Here is a 12,074-nt window from a genome sequence, read left to right on the forward strand (position 1 = left end):
CAAAAAAAAAAAAAAAAGGATTAGGGTGCATGTAGCAATGTGCACCCATGCATATCTACTTTTCTCTTTAATTTTTTTTTTCAATTTAACTTTATTTATTTATTTATTTTTACACAAATAAAATTAATGTATATATAATTAAAAAGCTCTAATTGAAATCTTTTAAATAACATCATATAGATATATAATTTTTTTTATAAAAATAAATCTATAAATACATAAAGTCATTACTTTAGTGTACTTTTTATACATATTAAGATTTGTTTTTATAAACATATAGAATTAACATTATGAACCTATTATATAGTGAATGAAAATAGATATGATGTACATGCAATTTGGTGTGTATGTATATAATGTTTAGGTTGATGGGCATATAAAACAAATACTATAAACATAGTATAAGATGAATATTGTTAAACATGAAGTACTAGTTGATTCTGTTAAAAACTTAATATAAAACAATATTATTTTGGATCAGAACCCACCCTGCAAGGTACACTTTGAATTGGTCTAGAATATGATTTTTCCAGACCTCAAGCACAATGGTCAGTGTAAATGGATGGAAAAAACATTGCTACAGCTCAAACAAATTGATAACACCTACATTTAAGGCGTAAAAGATTCAGCTTAATTGATTGGCTTTCGCTATTGGAATTAGACTGCCTTAGATGCCCATAATCGTAGGCAAGATTTTTGTATTCTTTACTCCAAACGCACGCAAATTATTTCGTGGACCGGACCCGAGTTTTGAATGCTCTTAATTTACATATTAAATGTTTACAATTTATTTTTAAAAAATTTAAAATTTATATACTACGAACACACAATATAAATATTCACAATTTACCTTTTAAAAATTCACAATTTATATACTACAAATACACAATGTTAACATACACAATTTACGTGCTTTGACTTAAAAATATAATTTATATTCTAGAAGTTCACAATTACAATACTAAAAGTACATAATTTAAGACCATGATCTACCTCGGAAGTTGGACCATAGTCCAGGGTATAACAACTCCCAAACGCATCAAGTCAAAGCCATTCAGGCTGGTATGACAGGTTCATAAATCATAATTAGTTATGCTCAACAGCTATATAATAACTAACTTTCTGAATTTTGACCCATGCAATGTGCAACCGATTTCTAGTTTGGATATTATGTGTGTGAAACTGTGAATTGACGAGAATATGTGGTCAATGGTCCACATAGCTCTATCGTCGATGAATAAAAATGCACATTATTTATATATTGAATATACATTATTTAGTCGTATACAAAATAATGTATCTTCAGTGTTCAAATAATATACTTTTAAATAATGTATTTTTAGTACACAAATAATACCACTCATTACAAGTCTTAGTTCCTTTTTGTCTAAATAAAAATTTTAAGGTGAGTGTCATGTGAAACTGTCTCACCGATAGAAATAATGTATGTTCAGTACACAAATAATATCACTCATTTCAAGTCTCATCGATAGAAATGTAAAACTTACGATGAAAATGTAATACTAATTAGAGATAAATTGATTGTTACTATTAAATTAAATTGTAATATTTATGAGTTTAAGAGTTAATTATGAGAAAAAGTATAATACTAATCCGTGATAAATTAATTAATTAATACTTTTGAAGAAAAACACAATACTAATGAGGAAATGTGTAATGATAATTATGGATAAATTAATTATATAATACTTATTAAGAAAAAAAAATACTCCGTAATACGTTTGAAAAATAATGTAATACTTTTAAATTAAAACTAATATTTTCGTCCGTGCGTTGCACGGAATAAATTTGTTATAATATTTAAAGAATATTTGGATTAATATACAATTATATATATTATAACATCGAATATTATATAGCACATCGAATATTTGGATCGATTATGTTTTCTAATGTTTTCTTTTGAATTAGAACAAAGAATTATTTATGAGAAACATGATAAAGAAAAATTGTACGGAGTAATGTTTATGAAAAATTTGATATGTTTAACGAATAAAGGTTTTTGATTCTTTGAAACGTCATCATAAGAGATTTTGCCAAAATTTGAAGGAAGAAAACGGTTTTAGTTGATTGATCGTTTTGGCCCTTTTACGGTTTACCACAAGTATGAAATCGAATTTAAAAATATTGGTGATGATCCCAAGTTACTAGAAGAGTCAATATTCAACGTTAATTATTACTCCGTATATTCTCATTCGTATTCCGTGATAACTTTACGAGTTATTTTCACTTTTTGATCTAACGAGTATCGAACTATTTTCATATTTGGTTCCTGACTAATAAAATTTTTAAATTTAGATCCATAACTTTTAAATTCTTACCACATTTAATCTTTTCGATCACCGATAACCAAAAGGAGAAGAAGTCGTTTGCAGTGGCAACCGGCTAGCTCTTCGATCTTCTTCTTCGGTGAAATTTTTGCTTAGCACTAGTAGAACGGGAACCTGAAAAGAAGAAGAAGAAGAAGAAGAAGAAGAAGAAGAAGAAGAAGAAGAAGAAGAATAATAATAATAATAATAATAATAATAATAATAATAATAATAATAATAATAATAATAATGGGGATGGGGAAAAGAGGAAGTGGGCTTGAGAAATGAGGGTTTTTTCTCCACCTCAAAAGACAAAAAGAAATTAAAGCTCTCTCATGGTTTTTTTTTTTCTCAACCTCAAAAACAAATTAAAGTTTGGTCATTTCTAAGGCAATTTCAAAAATGAAATCAAAGAGAGACTGATATCACAAATCTCAACAAAACCAAATAGACAATAATCAGGCTTGAACAAAAACAGGGAAATCCACGAGGACATCGAAACAATAATGGTTCTAGACAATGGCAGAGTACAAGACTGCAGCAGTGGAAATTTTACAAATTTACCCTTCAAATAGTTTACTCGCCGTAAAATTTGGTCACCGGTGACCGGATTTTAATCGGAAGGATTAAATATGGTAAGCATTTAAAAATCGTAGGACTAAATGTGAAAATTTCAATAGTTAGGGGGCCAAATGTGAAAATGATCCCGTACTCGTGGGACTAAATGTGGAAATTACTCTAACTTTACAAAAGAACTCAATAACAAATAAAGTGATTCCAATTTGATAATATATATATATATATATATATATATATATATATAATCATTTATGTTCATGCAATGGGAGATGCTCTGACCTAATTTTTACTTCCAAATTTCACCCATATAAGTTGAGTTGTTCATTCGGGTAATGCAAATTTATTATCACAAAACAATCATGTCCTCATGATTCTCATTCCATCTACTTTTATCTTTACTCTCTTATTACTTTTGCTGAATACTACTATTTCAAATTTATTACTCCCTACTTTATAGCTTTGCTTGTGTATAACATAATAAATATATATTTTTCTCAAAATAATTAAGGTTACCTTAAATTAGTCAATGAACTAATGTAATTGGACGATCCACCTTTAAAATTTCAATTAACTCTTTGAAAAAGGCAACTTTAGCATAAATAAAAATTTTTAAAAAATATTTTTGAAAAATTTGAACTGCCACATCAGATTTTTACCTAGAGAACATGTATGTCATTGTTTGTGTGATTGAACTGCCATATCATTGGTAATGAATACCAACGAAAAAACAAAGAAAAAAAAAACTGCCATATCAGATTTCCTTGTCTTTAATATCTTTCCAGCTGCTACATTTATTCAAAGCAAATGTAGAAAGCAATCAGAATATGTAATCACGGAGATTCAAACGTCAAGGAAGAGCAATGATTGGCGTGCACGAGAGACCGAGAGAGATCTTCTTATATAAACACTGACAAATTATATATGCACAAACATCTCTCGTCTCATCTCATCTTTTAAAATTATTTGCCACCTCTTACGTAAATCATGGCAATTAGATTCATAGGAATGACGTTGTTTTTAGCTCTAAGTTTACTTCTTCTAGAAACCATTGTAGTCCTCGGAGATATAGGCACAGCCACGTCTTACAATCCCCCCTACACACGTAAGTCAAACAAAATATTATTTTTTTTCTTAACTAATATATATTTTACTTTTGTTGTTCAATGTTCCTTATTTAGTATATAAGACTGATTGACTATATATGCAGCTACAAGATGCAATGGTAATCGACAAGACCAATTTCCTGCCGGAAACCTGTTCGTGTCCGTGAGTGAAGGCCTGTGGGATAACGGTGCCGCTTGCGGCCGGCGTTATAGGCTGAGTTGTTTGAGTGGTAACAACAGACCGTGCAAGGGAGATACTATTGACGTTAAGGTGGTGGATTTTTGTGCCAAGAGGCCTTGCCCATCAACTATTGTATTATCTAAAGATGCCTTTGCACAAATCTCACATTCTCCTCACGCCAAAATCAACATTGAATATATCCAGTATGTTTTCTTACCTCTTCTTAAAATTTGAAGTTAAAATTTCTTTTAAATAAATAATACACACAGGTCCGTTTGGAAACCCAGAAAAGAACTTCTTTACGGGTTTCCCATGTTTGGAAGCAATAGGAAAATTTAGTCAAAACGGAAAATATTTTTTCATTGATTGAGAAAAATGTAAGCATTTTGGCAGAAAATGACTTCCGTCAAAATTTGGTAGAAGTCATTTTTCACCAAATACGCAACACCGATTTCCTGTGGAAACCAATGTAGAAACCAGACCATTGGTTTCCATCGGAAACCTTAAAAATTTTTGAAAAATGTGCAAATAACTCCTAAACATTTCACAAAAAGTCAATTAGGCGCACAAACTTTTTAAAAGTTGAATTGAACACATTAACCCACAATTTTGAGTCGACTGACCCCATTACTTGGTTACCACTCTGGTAAGTGCCTCCGTGGCTTTCCACAGTGTTTTGATTATTTGGATTGCCACACAAACTTAAATAAAAAAAACCACATTGCCATGGCCCTCCCATCGCCACTCCGGCTCTTCCCGACTACATACGCGGATGCTTTCAGCAAATCTTCTAATTCCAACGCGAACCCTTTGCTTACCGCGATGTATTTCCCCTTTTGTCCTTCTTCGCTTGCTAGTGCCTGTGTCATATCCAGAGTCTCTTTCTGGATTTTATATTACCCTCGATGAGCTTCCATTTTTTCCAGAATACCTAGTGTGAAACAAACACCACGCCGGAAAATTAAAGAAACCGTCACCGGCCTGAGTCTCTGTTTCCTTCTATCTGCATGCCCATCTGAGAAAAATTCGGGTTTTGTGGGGTTTCTGGGATTGGGAAACCTTTTGGGTTTTGGGCTTCTGGTTCCGGGCATGGAGTCGCCAATGGGAATCCGCAAAGGTATAGGTTGCCGGAGAACACGGTGGGTCCCTAGTTCAACAACGACCTTTCTGCCGGTATCTTCCTGGTGAGATTATTGTGCTCGAGGTCCAGGCTCAATGCTACAGGAAACAGTTCGTACGACGCTGGAACTTCTCCAGAAAACCTGTTATACGAAAGGTTCAAAGTTCCGGCGAGGTTGGAGAGGGTATTCACCTCCGGAGGGAGAAACTCATTGAGGAAACTGGAAGATAGGTCAAGGTGAGTGAGGTTAGTGAGGGCGGTGATCTGGGGTGGCATGGGCCCGGAGAAACAGTTGTGGGAGAGGTCAAGGGAGAGAAGAGAGGAGATGTTGAAGAGATTCGCCGGAATGGGGTCGGAGAAGTTGTTGTACGCGAGGGAAAGAGAGGAGAGAGCTAGCGCCGAGCTTCGACGGAATGTAGTTGGTGAGGTTGCTGTTGGATAGGGAAAATGCGATGAGTCGGTGGTTATGGTCACAGGTCACCCAGCCCACCGGCCAAAAAAATCGTAAATGATTTTTTGTTTTTTATTTAAGCTTATGTGGCAATCCAAATAATCAAAACACAGCTTATGTGGCTAGTCACAAAGGCATTTACCGACACTTACCGGAGTGGTAACCGGGTAATGGGGTCAGATGACTCAAAATCGTGGGTTCATGTGTTTAATTGAACTTTTAAAAAGTTCATGGGCCTAATTGAACTGGCAAAAACCATACCATTGGTTTCCGTCGAAAATCCGCGATGATTTTTTAATGTAATTTTTAATAATAAATAAATTTATATTTAATATTATTATAAATATTTTTATATTCTAAATAAAATAATTAAAATGTTGAATTATACAATTCTACTCATTTTTCAAAAAATGAACCAAACACACCAACATAGTTTTTCAGAATGCAACCAAACACTAGAAATGAAAATGTTTTCTTGAAAATGAGTTATTTTTCAGAAAACATTTCCTAGAAGTCATTTTCATGTTTTCCAAACGGACCATGAGTTCATATCAAATGATATATTGTGAGTGTTTGGTAAATAGAAGTTAGTTGATTGCGTTAGTGGGTTTGATTAATTAATAGTATTGACTGATTGTAGAAAGATGTTTGGTAAACTGTTAACTGATAGCTGATTATATGCAAAATGACGTTCTTAAAAAGCTAATAAAAAAAAAACTGCTTTGAGCATTTTTTTTAATTTTACCCTTTTAGAGTAATAAGCTGTTAAAAAAAGTTAATTAACCAAACACTTATATTGGTTGTTTAACCAAGTCAAACAATCAATAGTGGCCAAACAAGGCAAAATTGCCAGATAGACTAACTATTTTACCAAACATGGCCATTATATTATACTATGTCTTAACTAAATTAAAATTCATTTCATTCTCTCATGAGCAAAATCTAGTTATTGCTTATACCAAAGTTATAATTAGATGGAATGATTTAAGCAAGGGTATGTTGAAGTAGGATAACAACACTATTAGGACTCTGTATTTTAGGCACATTAGAATTCATTTTCCATCTCTCTATATTATTGAGAATATATCATTTACCATTCTTGTCATGACTGAGCTCTCTGTATCCTTATAAATACATCTCAATTTTATATATAATGAATGATCAATAATAAGATCATTTCCAGAACTATTTTTCTCATCTGGTATCAGTAGACCAAACGATCCAGGGCTACAAATCTTACAAAAAAGGCTAAATAAACCACCGTTGTCGCCACCGCCACCCACGTCGCGCCATTGCCGACGAGCGACGATATCGCCTCTTCCTCTCCCATCATATCCACTATTTCCTATCCAACCTATCCCTGATAAATACCCTACAAACAGCCCATCGCTTTATCTCCATTAAACTTACTTCCTCAAACTATTTGTTCTAGATGACTCACCTTACTTCCTCAAACTATTTGTTGATGGCACGTTACAGAGTTCAACTTCTTATAAGGCTCTAGATGAGTGTTCTACTGTTGTGGTCGATCCTACGGCAAAAATTTGGTTTGTCAGAGTTCTTTTATTTTGTACTGTCCATGTTCATCTCGTCATTGTCGGATGAAGTTTTGTATGTTGTAGTGCAACATGCCATGTCCCGAGCCTTATGGTAGACTATTGAAGTCGACTTTGGGTCTTCTTCTAGGGCACGATATAAGTTTCTATATATAGTCGGCTACAGTCTTTGCGCCAAGAGGAATTCCACAACGAGTGAGTATCTTGGCAAAACCGTCAAGGTTTTAATTGGACTTCTTGTAGAAGCCTGCAGACCAATATGTTTAGATGAACATAATCTCTATCTATTCAAAGTCTCCACCCTGAGTACCACGCGATGATCTCCTCATTGACCACTAAAGAACTTGTGACAATTGATCAACTCAACGTCTGTCATTTTGTTCCTCAAAAGTAACATCAAAGGAACTACAAATAAACTACATATTTACAAAAAGATCGGTAGACATCTTCGCTAAGCCACTAATAACCACAACAAGGTTAAATGATTTAAATGACAAGTTCAATGTTCTCTCTAGAGAACCTTAAGCTTGAGGGCGCAAATTAGGGCTCTATAGTCTAAGCACACTAGTATTCCTTTTCCTCTCCCCATATTATTGAGAATATATCATTTATCATTCTTGTCTTGATTGAGACTCTCTGTATCCTTATAAATATATCTCAATTCTTGTGCTTTATATATAATAAATGATCCATAATAAGATCACAGAACTATTGTTCTCATCAATACGATGTACACCACTTTGTCTTATGCATGAAAATTAAAAAAAAAAAAGATTATGCGTATTTAATTTCTTACCAACAAAAAGAGAAATTCCATCGCCCTTGGAACTTCTACATTGATATTTAACTAGATAACAAAATTTGGAACAAAATCAATAATATAATTAGGAGACCAATTATGATCTAATTGAAAGTCGAGAATAAAATTTAGTAAATGTCAATTATGGTATAATGGTCGCCCCCGGACCCCATATATATATATATTTAGCAATTTTGTTAATTTTGAATTTTTGAACCTAATTAACCCTTAACCAAAATTTCTCAAAACCTTGAACCAATGAAATTCGGTTAGTAACCTAATTAACTGAATTAAAATTCGGTTTGGTTTACCATTTTTTTTGGGGGTGAAATGAACACCCTTATTGTGATCGATCTCTAATAACTTGGATAAAGTAAACAAAAAAAAAAAAGGATAATATTTTATGTAGTCATAGTAGTGGATATGTAGATCGTAATTATTGAATGATATCAATCAGGCTAGCTCTATCGAACTGTCACTGCACCCTTATCGGTTTTTTGGTCATGTTTAAAATTCTTGCTCCTAATCCTAAAACTTAGGCTATCAGACTTATCTAACAAGCAAAACTAAAACTTTTGACATTTTTAAATTAATATTTTAAACTTTCAATTTTAATTTAATAAACTAGTTACACTAATAAATATAAATTTATATATCATTCAATTAATCTAAATCTCCATTTTCAAATTCCAACTAAAATAATTTATATACTTAAACTATAATAAAATGACTATAATACAATTTTTAGTTTTCTTTATTTTTTTGTCATAAAAAATATTTTACTTTTGTAATAAATTTATTAATATATTTATTAAAATTTTATTTTAAAATTTAATTTAATAAAAAACTAAAAATGAGCTTACATTTAAACTCATGTATTTTTATTTTATTTTATTTTATTTTTTTCAGATCACTTGTGAAACAAAGAATAGCCTTAAGTGGCTCAAGCTTTCGGGCACCGAGCTTATTAGTTTCGGGCTTATAGGGATACAATTTTCTAGTCTTATCGTGATAGCCTATCGATATCGGATTAAGATTGACATCTCTAGCTTGATTGTATGAATAATGGAAGTGATGAGAAGATAAGTAAATAGAGGTGGTGATAGGGTAGCGTAGGTAGGTGGTTATAGAAATAAAGATTATATAATAGAAAATGTTATGCATGCCCTGGAACTCAAGAAAAAACTGTTTTTCAAATCATCTGTTGAATTAGAAAAATGAAAAAAATAGTTTGCAAGTGGAGAAATAGAAAGCAGTGTTATTTAAAAACACATTATTTTTTTTAAATAAAAAATTTTCAAAAAATTAAACTCACCCTAATGTTTGTTAGAGAAACCATTATAATAATAGTGTGTATAACAAGAATAATTTAACAAACTCATAGAGGCTAAATAATATTAAGGCACATGATTTTCATGCATGCCCTAAATGTTTAGTATCAGCATTTTACAATTAAAATAATAGCTAGGGCTATTGTGGATTTGTGGTTAGTTAATCTAATTGCCATATTCGCAAAATAAGGAAAAAGTGATTACACATTTAAAGTAAGTCTTTAAAAACAAATTCATAATAGTCGTCACACTATATTAAAATAATCCACACCCGCTTTACGTCCAACTTTCGTTTTTCTTAATATTTTAAATGTTTCTACATTTTATTTAACAAATTAAATTAAGTTGTTAGTTGTTAATTATATGAAGCATTACAACACATTTTCTTAAAGCACTTTATATATGTAGAGCAAATTGCCATTTTGGTTCACTGATTATAGGGGTCCTGTTAATTTCAATCCACGACTTTCAAAAGTGTTAATTGCATACCATGACTTTTTAATTTGTATCAATTTTGGTCACTCCGGCCAAATTGGCGGTCAAATTTCGCCGGAAAATTTTAAAAGTTAAAATAACGAGGGTATTTTAGTCATTTGACATTTCTTTTCTTCTTCCTCGGCGAATTCTTCTTTTTCTCCTGCGAATTCTTCTTCTTCTCCGGCCAAGAGATGCAAATCTAGATTTTTTTAATTGTCTATTCGTAGTTTAGGACAAAGGACTTAAAGTCTTAAAGCCCATTTCTAAAATTATGTTTTTAGTAAGTAATGGCTGAAACTCATATACAAGCGGTAGAATCAGAGCCTGAAAATGAAGCCACTCCTCTGCTTCTCACAGAGCAAACCGAAGTACATGAAAATTCATAAGACAAAGCAGCAAATTGCACCTATCCTAATGACACCCATCTAGCCAAAGCCATTCAAAGACTGGAACTTTTTCTTAGGTTTTCTTTTCTATGCTTGCTTTGGCGCTGCCGCTGCTGATTCTTCAGCTCTCCGATTGCCCAGCCTACGAGGCTGCTCAAATCAAGAGCTTTGAGATTGGTATCTTTGATTGCCCAAACCTAGGTTTTTGCATCGCTTGGCGGGAGAAGATGAAGAATTCGCCGGTGAAAAAGAAAAGAAACGTGAAATGACTAAAATATTCTCGTTCTTTTAACTTTTAAAATTTTCCGGGCGACATTTAGCCGGAGTGACCAAAATTGATACAAATTGAAAAGTCATGGTATGTAATTAATACTTTTGAAAGTCATGGATTGAAATTAACAGGACCCCCATAGTCAGTGGACCAAAATGACAATTTGCTCATATATGTATGAACCCTTAAAACTCTGTATTATAAATTTTAAACAACATATACATATAATAAACTTACATAACAAATTTTCATTTGTGAAGTAAATATAATGTTGTATGACATGATATTTATTTAAGAATAAAACTTCTGTGAGACCGTCTTACGGGTCGGATTTTTGATTAATGGGTCAGATACTTGATCTCATTAATCAAAGATCCGGTTCATCGTCTCACGGATTGAGACCCGTGAGGCGGTCTCACACAACTTTTTTTGTTTTTGTTTTTTTTTTAATGGACTAAGAAATTTAGTTTAATTAATGATGTATCTCAACACTACACTATATATGCTTACTTTCTAATGGCCTGGGTTACCCATCCTGTGTTTGTTGTAAGTCAAGCATCCTTAACCATTTAACCACCTTGACCATCTGATTGTTACATCATACTTAAAATGATAAGTAGGTGAACATTAACCATTTAATCACATCCCTCCGATAAGTCACAACGTCACATCTCAAATCGAGTAGGGGCTGAACTCAGTCAACCCGTCGCCCAACAAATAACATTAGATTCGGCTTTCCCAAAAGATGTTTCGTCTAAATAGAATAGCCTATGGCCTAAACATTAGGCTTTGAGCCTTGTCAATAATAATTTTGTGTGATATTTTTAAATTTGTATATGTAAAAAGTTATATTCAGTGTACGTTTCTTGAGTACATGGCTTAGAATTCTTTGAATTCGGTGTACATGTATGATGTATAAAATTTTTAGGTTTTTTATTTTTATTTATTTATTTTTTTGATTTGCTTTGCAGGATATAAGAAGCTGAGAGAACAAATATGTTGGAGTATACGTGTCACTAAATTATATACTCATGGCCGAGCTAGTAACATTACATTCTCTTTCAAAATTTACTTCTTTAATATTGATCACCTAGCATTGTTTGATTAAATATTTGTATATACATTTTTAATTCTTAAGTGAATTTATTTTTTAACTCATGGTGAGATATATAATTGGTCATTTCGTGAGTGAGCAATGAAGTAAAAAAATTTGATTTATTACCACATCAAAAAGTAATCATTATGAGGTAATTAAATTTAGAAAAGAAAATTAACATTTTTCTTTTGAGATATTTCTCTCATACATACGTTGATTGAATATTCAAATTCAAAAATCAAAAATAACAAAAGTCTCAAGTTAGATTGCAATTGTCAGTTATAGCGCAAAAATAAAGAAAGAGTTGCCCTTAATAAAAATTTGTATATTAAAGAATGAGGATAACACTATATGCTCATATAACATGAGATTCAAAATTAGTTTATAAACATCT

The 12,074-nt window shown here is 32.1% G+C and overlaps 1 protein-coding gene across 1 annotated transcript; it reads left to right on the plus strand.

Moving 5' to 3' along the window:
* The first annotated feature begins 3,850 nt into the window (after window positions 1-3,850).
* LOC116012665 (EG45-like domain containing protein 2) lies at window positions 3,851-11,752 on the plus strand. The gene is made up of 3 exons (XM_031252300.1): window positions 3,851-4,011; window positions 4,117-4,396; window positions 11,556-11,752. Exons 1-3 carry the CDS (start codon window positions 3,894-3,896, stop codon window positions 11,560-11,562), a joined length of 405 nt encoding a protein of 134 aa, XP_031108160.1. The 5' UTR covers window positions 3,851-3,893; the 3' UTR covers window positions 11,563-11,752.
* The last annotated feature ends 322 nt before the right edge of the window (window positions 11,753-12,074 follow it).

This window comes from Ipomoea triloba, chromosome 1, assembly GCF_003576645.1.
Source record: "Ipomoea triloba cultivar NCNSP0323 chromosome 1, ASM357664v1".
In the NCBI taxonomy this organism is placed as follows: Eukaryota; Viridiplantae; Streptophyta; class Magnoliopsida; order Solanales; family Convolvulaceae; genus Ipomoea; species Ipomoea triloba.